The sequence below is a fragment of the Pelobates fuscus genome, chromosome 4, assembly GCF_036172605.1.
Source record: "Pelobates fuscus isolate aPelFus1 chromosome 4, aPelFus1.pri, whole genome shotgun sequence".
In the NCBI taxonomy this organism is placed as follows: domain Eukaryota; kingdom Metazoa; phylum Chordata; class Amphibia; order Anura; family Pelobatidae; genus Pelobates; species Pelobates fuscus.
Genome location: NC_086320.1, coordinates 32,199,453 through 32,216,510, shown reverse-complemented (window position 1 = coordinate 32,216,510; position 17,058 = coordinate 32,199,453). Strand labels below are relative to the sequence as shown.

Genomic DNA, 17,058 nt, shown 5'->3' with positions numbered 1-17,058 from the left:
ATCATGTTTATTCTATAATGTCCAAATCCAGCAATAAAGATCCTAATGTTAACCCTGGCAATCGTCTCCTACCTGACCTTGATCACGATCATGAAAGCAATGTTACACCTGTTCACTATATACTCCTGAGTCTTTATGCCCAAAAAGTTTTTTGACCAAGATTCTTGGTTTCACATCTTTCGGTTTTTCAAATGCTGTTTTTTTTTTGTTTGTTTTTTGTTTTTTATCTATTCTAATCTTCAAATGTATTAAAAAATGTATATAGTTCACCCTCAAGTAAATTAACGATGAATGGTTTTGACTTATCTCTGGACCTTATAGAAAGAAGGGTCAATCAGAGTTGCCCATTATCACCTATTCTTTTTACTCTTTTCCTAGACCCTCTAAACTGGAAATTATGTTCAGATACATTTCCTGAGATTTCTGTTGGTGCACGCCGAATAGGTGCCACAGCATTTGTAGATGATATTCTACTCTACATATCTGACTCCAATATATGTCTCCCTATTCTTGAGCATAAAATCACTATTTTTGGCCCAATTATAGGCGATCATCCAAACTGGTCTAAATCTTTAGCCTTAGGCCTTAGACTACACCCGACATGGCCTACTCAAGCTTTATATACAATCCAGTGGTGAGACACACATAATACATATAAGAGTCCTAATCCAATTTAGACCTATAATTTATACCAATGCAACATTTCTCATTTCTTCCCTTAAGGTCTGAGCCAAATGTACACGTTTTAATCAAAATAAAACGTAAACAAAACTTGGAATTTGACTATATGTCTGTTCAACCGTAATTCACCTCTTTCATACTAAGTGCACCCCCCCTTATTATATATCATTTTATTCAGGATAAATAGGGCATTCATTTAACATCAAATATTTAGCTATAAAACATAATTTAATATGAATAAAATATAGAAAAATGTGAGAAATTGTATTTGTATTATTTTTTTTTAGTTCTGCATGGCATTTTAACTGTAAATGTCATAATACTGTTTGACTTTACTGCAATAAAATACACATATTTGTATTCAGCAATGTCTCACATGTAAAACAGTACCCCCTGTGTACAGGTTTTATGGTGTTTTGGGAAGTTACAGAGTCAAATATAGCATGTTACATTTTTCAGCTTTTTAACATTAAAATTCGACAGATTGGTTACGTTGCCTTTGAGGCCGTATGGTAGCCCAGGAATGAAAATTACCCCTATGATGGCATACCATTTGCAATAGTAGACAACAATCATTTTTAGTAGCCACTTAGTCACAAACACTGGCCAAAGTTAGAGTTAATATTTGTTTGTGTGTGAAAAATGCAAAAAACTAATTTGAACTGCAATTTTGGCCAGTGTTTGTGACTAATTGGCTACTAAAAAACACTGGACATACCCCATTTGCAATACCTTGGGTTGTCTACTTTTGCAAATAGTATGCCATCATGGGGGTAATTCTCCTTCATGGGCTACCATACAGTCTCAAAGGCAACGTAACCAATCTGGCGAATTTCAATTTGAAAAACCAGAAAAAACGCACGACTTATATTTGATTCTGTAACTTTTGAAAACACCATAAAACCTGTACATGAGGGGTACTGTTATACTCATGAGATTCGCTGAACACAAATATTAGTGTTTCAAAACCGTAAAACGTGTCACAACAATTATAATGTCAGTGTAAATGCCGTTTGTGTGAAAAATTCAAAAATATAACTTTCACTGATGATATCATCGTTGTAATACATTTTACTGTTTTGCAACACTAATATTGTGTTCAGCAAAGTCTCCCGAGAAAAACAGTAACCCCCATGTACAGGTTTTATGGTGTCTTGGAAAATTACAGGGTTAAATATAGTGCTAGCAAATTAAATTATCTTGGTTATCAGGCTGGTCCCACAAATTGTAATTAATAAAATTACTTAATTTTGTAAAAATATTACATAAATATATACGTAGAATTCAAAATATATATATATTTTATTTATATATAGGTGTATATATATATATATACATATATATATATATATATATAGTTATATATACATATATATTTATGCATATATATATATATATATATATATTTCATTCTAAGTGTATTTTTATATAATATATATATATATTTTTTATATAATATATATATATATATATATATATTAGTATCAAAATACATTCAGAACAAAATTACACACATATATATATATTATTTTATTTTTTACATTTTTTTTATTTTTCATTTGTAACATTTATAGATTTATTTATTTTATATTATATATTAAATTATAATTATGTATATTTAATTAATATCATTCTATGTGTATTTTGATATTTATATATATATATATATATATATATATATATATATATATAATCCAAATGAAATAGGCTGCTCTCCGGACTTAAAAAATTCAATCTTTATTAAAGTTGATTAAAAACTACGACCGTGTCGTAGTTTTTAATCAACTTTAATAAAGATTGAATTTTTTAAGTCCGGAGAGCAGCCTATTTCATTTGGATTATTTATCATTTTGGAGCTTTGGACTGGCGCCCGGCATTGGCTTATGGTACACGTGAGTGCTGGGGATTTCAAATATTTTTTATATATATATATATATATATATGATACCAGTAGAGAGCACTCAGGAGTATTTCAAGGTAAAGTTAACCCTATGTGTAAACGGTATGTGAAACATACTCTCGTGTAGATAAGTCAGAAAGTAATAAAAGATAAATAACTATAAAAATAAAGTATATACAAATTTTTCAACCCTAACCAAGGGAACATAGATACATAGTACGTATTGTCATTAGCTAAATATTAACTCAGTTATATAGCAAAATATTGTCAGTGCAATTTTGAAGCATTATACGATATGGACTACTTCCATCATGGAAATAACTGTATTATATCATTGCATTCTGTAAAACATAGCTCAATCATATATTATCTTCTAGGTAAAAAAACAATATAATGAGTTCTTCTCATTTAAACCAGATGGTGATAATGTTTCCAACGTGTACATCCAGAAAGCCTCACGTCTGAGTAACAGGTTATCACGATCTCCTCCTCTGGGTGAGATGGGTATGTGATCTATTCCCATAAAGCGAAGTGAGGACAGGCATGTCCCATCTCAAGGAAATGCCAGGCGACTGGAGTGCTCGCAGTGCCGCTCAGAAGTGCTGAACGTATAGTAGACCTGTGACCCCGCATGCGTTCCCTTAAGTCATTAGATTTCTTGCCCACGTAAGTGAGAACACAGGGGCATATAATTCTATACACAACATGTGTGGTCCTGCACGTAATCCGGTGTTTAATTGTGTTCACCTTTCCAGATTTTGGGTGACAGAAGGTTTTACCCAGTATCATAGAATTGCATGCAAGACAGTTCAAACAGCGAAAATATCCTGCTTTTGTCACTTTCTGTAATGACTGTGTTGTGGACACTATATCTGTGTGCATCAAGTAGTCTCTCAGATTTTTCCCTTTTCTATAACTCATAATGGGATGTTTTTTTAAATACAGGAGGCAGGGATGAGTCATTGTATAGAACGTGCCAATTTTTTTCAATGGGTTTTTGGGACTTTGGATGAAATGCCTGAGGGAAAATGAATCGATCACCGATGTCTTGATGAATCCTGTTTTCTGCAATTGATTCTATTGCCTTTGTGTATGCCACATTCAAAACCGTTTTTGAATATCCTCTTTGTAGGAATTTTTGGAACATGTCCTGAATCTGTATCTTCGCCCGGCTGTCATCTGAGTTATTGCACAATTCTCTTATGAATTGGGAGATAGGCAGTGACTCTTTTAGTTTTCTAGGATGGAAACTTGTTGAATGCAGAATAGTGTTCCTATCCGTTGATTTAGAAAACAAAGTATAGCCCAAGCGATTGCCTGTGATGAAAATTTGTAGATCCAGGAAATTGATATTAGTCATACTCGACTGGTAAGTGAATCTCACAGGTGTAGGAAGTGAATTCAGTGTGTGCATCATGTTAAACTTTTCCTCTCCACCAGTCCATAGAAGAAGGACGTCATCTATAACGTGGAGGTATTGTATTATATGTTCTTCATAAGGCCCAAGGATCTGTTTTTGCTCAAAAACAAACATGTATGCGTTTGCATACATGGGGGCCATAGGAACCCCCATTGAAGTTCCTGTCTGTTGTATATAGAATTTTGTTTCAAATCTAAAATAATTCAAAGTGAGGCATAGCTTCAAAAGTTCCAGTATATACTCCAGAGGGGGATTCACCCACTCAGTAAAATTCTGTAGAACTTCCTTGATTGCTAGTATACCATCATTGTGTGGGATTATTGTGTATAAGCTAGACACATCAATCGTTGCTTGTAAAATCCCCTCTGCCGGTACTGTGATGTTGTTAAGACGTTCAATAACAGCTACACTGTCTTTGACACAGGTAGATAAAGAAAACACTGGAGTTTTAAATATCTTGTCCAGCCATTTACCGATGGGCTCCAATAAACCACCAATTGCTGAGACTATAGGTCGTCCCGGGGGGGTGAATAGGGTCCTTATGCACTTTTGGAAGTGTGTACAACACCGGACACCTGCGGTGAGTTTCATGTAAGTACTCAAATTCTTGTTGTGTTATATAGTGGTTTTCTACCCCTCTCTGTAGTATAGACTTATCTACACGAGAGTATGTTTCACATACCGGTTACACATAGGGTTAACTTCAATTTTTTTACGTAATTAATTAATGACATCACTCTGATCCGTTGTTACCTTTCACCTGTTCACCCTCAAATAGGATCACTGCATTTTTTGTATATAAGGTATCCATCTCACATACACAATTGTCTTGAAAAAAGTCTTTTAAAGACTGAAACGTCCACTGGAACGTTGTGTGAATTTGTAATTGCTCAATAAAGCAACAGATGAAATTTACCTTGAAAGACTCCTGAGTGCTCTCTACTGGTATCGTATACAATTTGGTTGGAGACAGCACCGGAGCATTAAAAGACCGGGGACATCGAGTGCTGGGACCTGGGACGTATATATATATATATATATATATTAAAATACACTTAGCCAGTGTATGTGTATGTATGTGTAAGAATATATATATTATTTTACACTGTTTTTAACCTTTATTTTACTTTATTATAGGCAGCAGGGGGACTAGCTGTCATTCCAGGCACTCCCCCTGCTGGCACTGCTATGGACAGCTATTGTGTCCATGTAACTGTGAGGTCCTCATGATCACATGGCCCAGGGCTGAATCAGCAGCAGGGGGACTCCCTGGGATGCCAGATAAGTCCCCCCCAATCGCGATCGCAACGGGGGCTCGCTAGCAATCAGGTAAGTCCCCCGGATGGCGGGAAGTACTATGCCACCGGTCGGCGTTTAGAACCGAATCTCCAAGGATGACATAGCATGCCCGCCGTCCTTAAGGGGTTAAGGGACTGGAAACAACTCTCTCTTACAATATCAGGCAGAGAATGCCTAATAAAATTTATAATATTTTCCAAAATATTAAACCCATTACAAAATATGTGCCATATTGTTCAAATGTGATGTGCAAAGACCACATTCTCTATTTGCCACTTTCTTATGGTACAGGAGGAGAGCAAGGGTGGCCATGGTGCAATTGCAGCAACTGAGATTTAATCTAGACCTTAATATTTCTCATGTTTTCGAATATTACTCGTGTTGTATCGCCATGTGTTGGATTGGATTTGAGGATGTGACACATTACCGTATAACCCTTCTTTTATAGCTTATCCTACATTTACAATTCTGGCACAAGGGTTGTTTATCCTACATTGGTGATTGTTTCGAGTATTGCAACCATATAGTTTTAACCTTTACACAACTGCGGAAGAAATGCCCTTAATTTAAATTTCCCCCTTTTGCTTATTAACAAATTCAAAATTATACCTATTGATTGCTTCTTCATTTACAAAACAATGATTGGTCTAAATGATTATACTATATTGCTTGTAACTCTTCCCAACCTCCATACTCTATACATATACGGATGTTTACAAACAATCTTGGAATGTTCCTTACCAACAAGTCATATTCCCTCAGTATCTACTGCTGATATTCTTAATGGGACAAGTAAATTGCTTTCCTATAGTCTTTCCTATTACTTTGTATCAGACGATGCATAGGTGGATTTCTCTACATGCCTACTTAGGTCCCAACTCCCGATTCAATTTGACAGACTCTTCTAAATGTCTGAAATGTCTGGAAGAGCCTGATTTGTTCCATTGAGTTTGGGGCAGTTCACAGATAAGAAAATTCAGGACAGAAATTTATATATATATTGAGTCACTTTCCAGTGCCGCTTTAGATTTTAGCTTTAGATTTTCTGTATTTTTTCCAGCAACACCCAACCATCCTCCATACCTGGGTCACACGAGGCCAACCCAACTGCTTACTTTGGTAATAAAAGTTACTTAAATGATATGTTTACATTAGACCGTTTGAAGACCTCCCAGTTTTTTCAAACAGTCCTAGTTTTCTAGGTAATGGGAGCCCTATATCCAATCCCTGGATAAAGTTCTTATTCACAAAAAACTTTCAATTCACAGATTGATACTTTTTGCAAAGCTTTCATGGGAGACCTCCCCTTTGAATACCCCCCCTTTTTTTTAATAACCCATCACTCCTTCACTACCAAGAGGTTTGCAGAAAAGAATCTGAGTATTTTGGGTGTGCTGGAAAATAATGTTTAAATGTATTTTTTGCTTCGGTATGCCTCGACAGCGCATTATTTCAATAAAAACTAAAATTAAAATTTTGTTTGTACAAAAAAAGTAAAAAAATAAATATATATGACCAAGTAATGAGATTACATATAGGTAAACATAGTTTAGACTTTTTTTCTCACATAGGCTATAATCCTCTCAACTATACATTGCCCAATGTGCACTCAGTTCTCGTGTGTGTATGTCCCGTGACAAATAGAATTGTACATATTTATTAATGTAGTGTTTGGCACTGCAAATCCCGACACCCATCACATTCTTTTCTTTAATTTAAAATGGAAAAATGTTTAGGGTAAAAGTTAGAGGAGTTAGTATATGTGTGAAATTAGGCAAGTTGAACATTTTGTTTTTCCAAAACAGCTGTTGAAAATTGTAAATCAAATTACAAACTAGTTATTATGACGTGACTCACTGTTTAATCACTTGATATGTGTAAAAAAAAACTTTTTTAGACATTTGATGGTGCATAATGACTCGTACCATTTGAGACAAGAAAAAAACCCTCATATAAAGTACCGTATATGTTTAGGGCATGTGGAAAACCACTGTTGTACACTATATAGGGAAGAGACTTGTTTATATTTTGCTCACCGTAATCAAATTTAAATGCCTGGTAACTAGTTTTGAACCAGACTAACTAGAATAAATGAACCAACAAGCGTTACATTACACTGAGCTAAAAAAGATGAAACAGCTCTTTAAAGATTCATTGGCTGACCGACTCATGTACTTCCACCCCATGATTCAATTTTAAAGTCTCCTGTTGAAAATAAGTAAAATGGTATTGTGTTAACTTGTCTTCAAGTTTAAAAAGTGACACAGTAGGGATGATATTTTTAATATGGTATGCTAGACTGAGATATAAACGTTCATGTGTCAAAAGCAGAACACTGCAAATTATAAATAAATTCATTCATCTGTCGTCCCTTGCCTCTAGAAGAGATATTATTAATTTGACCACGGTAATTTTCATCTAAAGGGATACTAAAATAAAAAGCATAAAATGTAGCTAAAATAAAAAAATAGGAAAATCTTACTTCCATCTGCACGCCTTTAAAAATAATTCTGCACTGACGGAAGCCTTTACTTCGAACACACTAGACAATTAATATGCGTTACAGCAAATTATACGGTGAGAATATATTTTGAGCATTCTGCAAAATTACTGGCAGAAGAATGGGTACAGTTGAAAAAAAAATGATTAGATAAATAATTGATAATTATTTTCGATAACAATATACATCATATTTTGCATTAGTCAATACAATCTTGATATTGTAGACACGTATTAGCTGCCATTGAAAGCTAAAGGACAAACTATAAGCTTAGAAGCAAAGCTCGGGGGGTTATTCAGTAGTACACGAAGCATGGGAAGAAATGGGGATACGCAGGGAATAATGCTCCAAGACAACAAAGACTGTAAGTCTAAACATACTGGGAGTAGTGATGGAATTTACAGCATCACAAGAGCAGATGGAGATGAACTACACTTACGACAGAATGGAGATCATGGGGTGGGAAGCACAGAAGGGGTCGCCATGTGACGAAGATGTAGAGATCAGCCTGTACAGGACCTACATATTCATGGCTTCAAGGTGAGACTTTTGCCCTGCAGTGGACAAAATGAGGATGGTATGATGTTGACAAACTAGGTCAATACTCAGGTTTGTTGTAGTTATTTTATTGTTTATTTCAAGTCCAAACTGAATACTGTGATGTAATACTTTTGATGTATGACACGTTGTGTTTTCTACCTGAGATATATTGTATCGTGCTACCATTTCTCATTATACTCTGAGAAAGGTAACAGATCCTCAACTGAAAGAATTCAATCTAAATATTTTAGTATTTCCTAATTAAACGGGTTTGCTTCAGGAATTTTAATTAAGTATACATACACTGTAAAATAAATACAAAATATATATTTATTTTTTGTGATCACTGATCAGTCATAGATCCTAATTGACCGAACAGTCTAGTTATACATAACATGATTTAAACCATATTTATTACATTTTACCATTACTGATTATTACCGCATTCTTTGACAAGCCAGAGTTTTCAGAAAAGTCAAACTCATATCATAACCAGTAAGTATTATATATTCTTCAATGTTTGACTTATCTTGAGAGCTATGGAACACAATTACCATACCCAAAATTTGAATCCTTGCATAAGATCTGAAATTGTATCATTAATGATGACAACAAAAGTAAAGCATGTTTAACTTCACTAATGTGTTGATAAAAGCTAGTTCAGTGAGGGATTGCGTTCACTTAACCTTTACTGCCTAATGTAAGGTATGGATTCCCTTTTTGCCAAGCAACAAATGGCAAAAGAGTTGTAGAAAAACATCATAAAGGTTTGATTGCAATTGCATCAACAGAAAAAACGGCTTATTGGCAACTATTAACATGTAGATAAATATTAAACAATAGATTGTGATTGTGGCAAAAAAATGTACAATTTTCTTTGTGCCAGGATACTTAACATAATAACTCAAATAGCAAATAAGAACTGACTTAAAGAGAGACAAATTAAAATTTAGAATTTCCTCAGATCGGAAGTGGAATACCAGGAATATGGAAAAAGAAAAGATATCTGCAATGATTTTTTTGTGTGTGTGTTTTGTTTGTTTGTTTTTTTTCATAACTGGTGATATCGTTCTATTAAGAAAAATACAAAATAAGATAGATTTTGGTCTATGACGCTATCCTAAAACTTTTTATTTTATTTTAAATAAATGAAATCTTTGACTAAAAGATTTTTTTCTTTTATTTTTTCGGTAAGAAAGAAAATTAAAATTTCACACTAATTTTTTTCATTCATGAAACTATTCAGTTTAAAAGACGATGCATTGTCTGTCAAATTAGATTTGATAGATAAATAGAAAATATGCATTGGTACTTACCTTGATGAAGGAAGTAAGCTTTGGATTGCCGTAATAAAAACAAGAACAATAAATGAACAGACCAAGTTTGACTTGAACACTTCGTCCCTCATTTGGGAATACTGCAATGAAAACAACAGAAATGAACAGCCACTGAGTCACTGGGCGAGTTTTAAAGAACATAATGCAAACAAAACCAAGCAGCATTTAACACTAATTCAAATTAAGAAATGTTTATTTTATTTTATTTTTAATCAACTTTGTTGATAGTTTCACATTTTAAATTCCTTAAATTATTACGGTAAATTGTAGTTTTAAGGTGTAATTTTACTTAGAGGAAAAGAAAACACACTTAATAAATAAACAGACACCAAGCAAGGTTAAAGCACATATATAATATATAATTTTGTATCGTGTTAGCATGTACCAAAAGTATGTCAAGCAAATGGATATTAAAGAAAAGAAAGAAAATTATAAAGTGTTGACTTAATATTTAAACTCACACCAAGAAATAAAACCCTAAAAGAGAATCAAAGATTTATATGTATGTTTTACATAAATATAGATAGATATCCGATATACATAAAATAGAGAGAGAGAGAGAGAAAGAGATAGATAGACAGATAGATAGATAGATAGATAGATAGATAGATCAATAGATAGATAGATCGACAGATAGATAAATGGATAGATAGATAGATAGATTGATTGGTTGATAGATAGATATATAGATCAATAGCTAGATAGATAGATCAATAGATAGATATATAGATAGATAGATAGATAGATAGATCACTATATTTTTTGATTACATGTTATCCCTGTGCCTAGTCCAGGAAACGTACCCATTTACACCAAAGAAAAAAACAACTGGTTCATTATTTATAATCGGCCAGATGTATATTCCTGCATGGGGAAAAATGATGAACTATCTGGCATTTCTAGGCAAATTCCATATTGTCTAGAAATATATACAGTAATCTGTGTGATAAAGGCGCTTCAAATATTTGTGGTATCAATAGTAATCCCGCTACAACACTCTGGTGGGAATCCCTCTAACCCACCAAAAACAGGCACAAGAGAAAGTGGAAAAAAACCCAAAAACTATTAACCTTAAGAGTGGAGCGTTAAGTGGTTAAAATTAACCACCTACCCTAATTTGGGATATATCAACCCTTGGCAGAACTTGAATGATTATACATTTCAGGCGATACCAAGGCATATATTGGGCTATTTTGGGCTATTTTCCCCTTTCTCTTGTGCAAATTCCACATTGTGGCTAGTTCCACTCTATCTTGGTCTATATAGAAAAATGCTCAAGTTAAAACCCATGTTCAAATTTTGTGAAACCACATCTTAGAATCAAATCCATATTGATAATAGAAATGCTATAATAAATCTATTATAGACAGAATTAGGAACAAATGATCACTTTCCAACAAACTGGCAATCACCCAACATTGTCACACTTGCACAAGAGTTGAACCAGGGCAGCGGTCGGCAATCACCTGAACACAACCTTCCCCCTCAAAAAACATTTACAACAAAAACACAACATACAGATGGAAGAGACATAATAATATAAAAGGAATGGGCTACAACTGGACTACAGTATGTCATAAGCAAGCTGAGGGTTGTTCCCCAGGTTTGGTTTGAAATACCAAGAGATAGCTTATAATCTTCTTTGTGCTTCTTCTCTCCCCATCTGAGCTTTAAAATGGGCTTGTTATCCTTCCCAACTCAAAGAATAGTACGAGATAGCGAAGGAAAACAATAAGTATCCCCCAAAAACTACAGATATAATGACTAGCTCCAAAGAAGCAATTCATGTACATACTATAGACTACCATAACCATTATGTCTCCATATTAAGGAAGAGAAGTGTTTTTTTATTTTTTTTATTTTAGCATTTATGTGGTGAGACCTAAACAATAATAATGCCCAATAGGGCATTAGGCCTTAAAAAATATGAGGAAAAATAAGGTTTTGAGTAACCCTTTAAGTATTTTAGAGCTGCTACTGTGAATGTAAGCAAGCTTGTAATAATGTACATTTATGGCAAGCTTTCCTCTATAGACATAGTCTGCTGTCAGTAGTTTGTAGCTGCTGAATTGTAATACATCATTATTTAATATATATTAATCAATGTGTGTTCACTAAACAGTCACAAAGTAGTGGATAATCCTGTATGGGTTTGGAGAGATTGGAGCCTGTTTGGTAATATTAGGACAAAATAGAAGAAAAACAAAAAAGCATATTCTCTGACATATTTTTGCCTACATTTTCGACAGCGTTTGTTAACATCTCCACAGCTCTTCTAAGACATAAAACTTCCTTTTATCCATAGAATTATAGAGGAAATTTAAGCACCCCCCAAAAAAATCTAGCATTATGAAGTTGTTTTGGTGCATAGATTATGCCCTGAAATATTAAATTGTCTGTGATTTAGAATTTAAATCACTTTGTTTATGCAACCTTAGCCCAACTCCCCTGGCTGTAATTCACAAAGCATTGCTGAAAAAAAGAGTTTACACATTTTTACTTAACTTCTTGTGCATTGTGCTTAATTTAGAATTTCTTGTCTCCTGCTTTGTTGATAGCATTCTAGATCCTGCAAGAACCTCATGTATGTGATTAACATTCAATTTACAGAGCAGGCGATAGTAACTTCAAACGTTAAAACACTGTGCTGTAATTGAAAATAAAAATTTTTTTGGAGGCTGTGCGAGTCAGGGGAGGTGTGGCTTGGGCTGGATAATCAAAGTGAATTACTTAAAGGGACCCTCCAGTGCCAGGAAAACAAATCCGTGCACTGCCCCCCTCCCTTCCAGCCCCCATCCCATGTGGCTGCAACAATTACACTTGCAGGGTTACGGGTGTTGGGAGTTGGCACCCAGACCACTTTAATGGGCAGAAGTGGTCTGGGTGCCTGGAGTGTCCCTTTAAGAGTGTTGTGATTTGACAACTGGTATTCAAAATTAGGCAAATAAATAATATTTTAAAAACTTTGCTGAGGTGGACAAGTATTGCCCAAGTTATTTCAAGTCAGCTATTTCAAGTAAGTTTTCAAAAAATTATATTGAAAAAAATACAAGTATGCTTATTCGATAATGGAAAAAAAAGAAGGTCTGGGCAACATTTTCCTCCCAAAAAAGGAGAACAAATGTAAAATCACTTGATGCATCACATCTAACCTCCCGCAAAAGAAGGAAAATGTAGCATTTTTTTTCTGTAGTTTAATTTTTTAATTTAACGCTTGTTACTCCATGAAGGTAATCAAATTCCCAAAAGAAGGGAAGTCATTTCTACAGTAAAAGTTTATGTTTAGAGATTATTTGCAAAATATATTAAAACATACAAACTGTAAAATGCAAAAATGAATAAGAGTAGAAAAAAATGCACTATAGGCTACGGTGAGACTCCAGTCAAATTGGTGACAAATCGCAGAGGTTCATGTGATATAATAATATAACGTTAAGAATATAATGTTGATATTTTGTTAAACGGTGTTGAGTCATATGTTATAATAATACCCAACTTCTTTTTTTTTTTTAAATTGTGGCATGTAAGAACATATGAATCAAGCACTTATTGAAGAATATTTAGAAACGGACTATAGTGCGGAACACATTAACCCATTGGTGGATGGAGATAACATACTTCTTTTGATAGACCTTCTCCAGTTGATATTCCCCAACACTATCTCCAAAGCAGTCACCCCAAAACATATCGAAATACATTTATTTCAGAACAAGAGCTCTCATACAAGTGTATTTTGTAACAGTTTAGGATGATGTGAGAATCCTAGTTGTATAACATTAATGTTTAACGTTTTATCACAAATTAACTTTTTATATGGAATAATCTTTGATTTTATACAACCAATTCTAACCATCCTGATAACCTACATATTTGTGCCCAGATAGAACACACATGATGGCATTGAACACAAAGCATGGTGATGTCTGTAGTTTTTGTTCCTATGAGTACATGGGATGGACATCTACCTGTGTCAACATCTTCTACACATTCCTACGATAGCACTAACCATTGACGTGCTCAACAGAAGACAAGACATAAATATCTTTTAAGCCTGTAAACCCACACATTTATTTTACAGCTTCAACCTAATAGACTGAATTGCAAGTATAAACAATCCATGACAATGTCACATTATTTTAAATAACGTTATTAAAATGGAGCAGCCTTTACAGGAAATGATATACATAAAGCATGCTTAAAACGGACATGACAATAGAAAGAGCATGGTTTAATAACCAGTTGACACCTGAAATTAAATACATTTGTAAGCAAAGACACTTAAAGACAGGAAATTTGTGTGTTTTCTTTTCCCCTAGCTTAAAAACATAATAGTTGTGGAGCAGAGCTGGGGGGGGGGGGGGGGGTGAGAGGGGGTATAGTACAGTCCAAATTTTTTATACAATTATGTTGACGGACAACAACGAGTCAACAAGCACAGTAACAAAAGATTTATGTCTTCCCTTAAATTCATCTAATTTTCAAATGTGATCTGTGGAAGGATCAAAAGTAATCCAGTCTAGTTCTCCACTAGTCATGTGGACATTAGACAATTCAATTTGAAAATAGCAGCTATCAAGACCCAGCTACCTTATGCTCCAGGCTGGAGTCTTTAAACATCAGTGAGAAAGGCTTGATATGCTCTCTTCTTAATTTATCTCCACTTCGCAAGTCGATGGTATGCTCTATTCGCTTGTTAATTTCCTCAGGCCCAGACTGGACATGCAAAGCTTGTGCAAGATGGTTTGGAAGCAGATTTATTGAATTTCTTGTTAGAGCAGCCAGAGTCTAGGGGGAAGCACATGCAAAAAGAATATGTCCCCTTGGGTTAAATGCAATGTTCTTGGACATCTTGCATCGCAAGTCAAAACAGCATTCCATGCAATTCATAATATGAACCAATCCCGAAAAGCACATCAGAGCTTGTCAGGAATCCAGGATTTAAGGATCATTACCAATGATATATATATGCAGTTTTTACGATGCACTGTATGAACAAGCAATATCATTCTTTGTTTTTGTAAGCTATCTTGATGGCTCTGAAGTTCTGCAAGATCTAGGTTACTTATTTGTTATGCTAGGTTTTTTTTGTTTGTTTGTTTTTTTTACAATCTATTGATGGATGCAAGCCTACTTTTATACAAATATTCTGATAATAAAGATTTTTATACCTGTGAATATCAATGAGGTCTCGAGAAAAAAAGAGTGGAATTTCTATCTTTTTATTTATTAATTAATTTTTTTGTTTTTTAAATACCCTTCATAGTATCATGTAAACCTTCTAGACACCTCGCTCATTCTTTCTTTCAATTAAGGAACTATTTATTTTAAAGACAGCGTGGCATACTAAATTATTCCATATGTTTGTGTATATCTTTAGTCATATAGTTCTATATCACTGCAAATATAATTGCAAGTTAATGTTTTTAAATAATCTAAGAATCATTACACTCCCAGTGCTTCATGAAATCACCAAGGCTAGCGCTCTAAAGATTTTGTGCTCAGTTCACTGTATGAGTTGTTTTTGAGAAATGGGTCAGTAACATTTGATGCTGAAGTCTGAGTCTTGTTTGTTTTTATATTTTTCCAAGCAAATAAGTAAATTAAAATGTGGGTGGGGCAATGCAAAAACGAGCCATGGATTTGACTATTTGCAAACTAAAAAAAAAAACGCAAAGCCTGTGAACACATACATTTAATTGTATATTTTAGATAGATTAATGACATATGCATTTCAAACTTTAATTGCTCTTCTGCGCAAGCCTCAAATAAATTCTCATAGCTCAATGGTGGATCGTGAATAGTTTGAATTGTTTTATGATAGCACCACTGTCACAGAGATCCAATAATGCTGGCACTATTTATTACTTGAGATTATGCCTAAACCCAAATATCATTAAAAGGACCCACGTAAAAAAAAAAAAAAAAATGAAAAAATACATGTTAAAATATTTATAATCAATAAATACTGTTTATAAGGATTTCTACATTTTGCCTTGGTGACAGTTCCACCATCTACACAATTTTGAAAATACATATTAACTGTAAATATATTATAAAACATACAACAAACCCACTCACCCTTAGATGTGCATCACTGTTTTGCTTTCAAGTCAAATGCTCTTTTGATCAAACCCATTATATAACCCAACTAAATATATCTAATTGCATCATCAAATCACAATACCACCAGAAATGGCCATCAAAAACTAACAGCAGCAATTAACCTCTTAGAAACATCTTTTACAGAGATAACTATCAAGATGAAAAGGATACTGGTTTTAGTATCTTTTTATAAGATGTCCGTCTAATTGACAGTTTAAGTCTGTGCAATGAATTACAACAATAGCACATTTAACATACGTACATTTCCAAGAAAACATTTTTTTTTTTGTACCATTATATTTATTTATAAAACGTAGTGGCAATACTTTTAGTAAGAGAAAAAAAAAAAAGCATAATTATTTAAAAAGTAGCGTATGGATGTAAACTATATGCTTAAAAATGTTTTAAAACCCCAGGGCATCAAGAGAAAGATTTATCAAGGACAATGGTACTATTTTGGGAAAAATGCTAAATGCTGAAGAATGTTATTTTGGTTTCATTGGTGGTTGGTTCGTGTTTAGTAGATGTGCATTTATTTGTTACTGGCAGTTGTAACAACTAAAATAATCTACATGCAGGGACGGAAAAGGGTATTTCGTTCGTCCCTGGCTGCCCTTAAAGAATAAACGCACATCTATTATTTAGCACTTTGCTCCAGAAGAGCCTCTGATTTTGTCTTGATAAATCGCCTGCAGTCTTTTGTACCTGATTACTCCAGTTTTAGAACCTTACCCCAAAATTGCTCTTCACACTTAAAGGGGGACTGTAATTTCTCTAGAATTAGAATTATTTTTTTACCATGGTCAATTCACAACGTATTTTATATTAAAAAAAAAAATTAAAATTAATATATATAAATATATATATTTAAGGTTTTTGGGGGCAGATTTTTTTTTTTATTCCATGATGTCCATACGATAACATCTGGTCCTTGGGATCCATGAAATAAAAGAACCACTTTGAGAAAGTGGATCTTACACTGTACAGGCATTTAACTTAACTAAATGTATAGACATTCTATATCAAAAACATTCTCCGTCCTTGTTACACAACAATACAGTAGATTACTTTTCTGCCTCCTTTTAAACATCACTCTCATCATCGTTAAATGCAAAAACAAAAATGAATACTACTGCTTAAACGGCCACTCCAAGCACTCCCACATAGTAGATGCCATGTTTAGTTAATCTTTCAATAAATGGTTCTAAACCAACCTGCAGTGTTTCCCTATTTGTCCCAATAATAAGGATATTATGTCTTGACTTCAAGGGACAGTCTA

General features: G+C 33.9%; 1 protein-coding gene across 1 annotated transcript in view; it reads right to left on the bottom strand.

Annotated features, from left to right (window-relative positions):
• ADCY8 (adenylate cyclase 8) overlaps positions 1-17,058 on the bottom strand; it is a 278,636-nt gene that overhangs the window by 64,903 nt on the left and 196,675 nt on the right. The window contains exons 8-9 of the mRNA XM_063451052.1: positions 14,265-14,462; positions 9,657-9,757 (exon numbers count right to left, since the gene is read on the bottom strand). Coding sequence (XP_063307122.1) covers positions 9,657-9,757; positions 14,265-14,462 — 299 coding nt within the window. The remainder of the gene's footprint in view (positions 1-9,656; positions 9,758-14,264; positions 14,463-17,058) is intronic.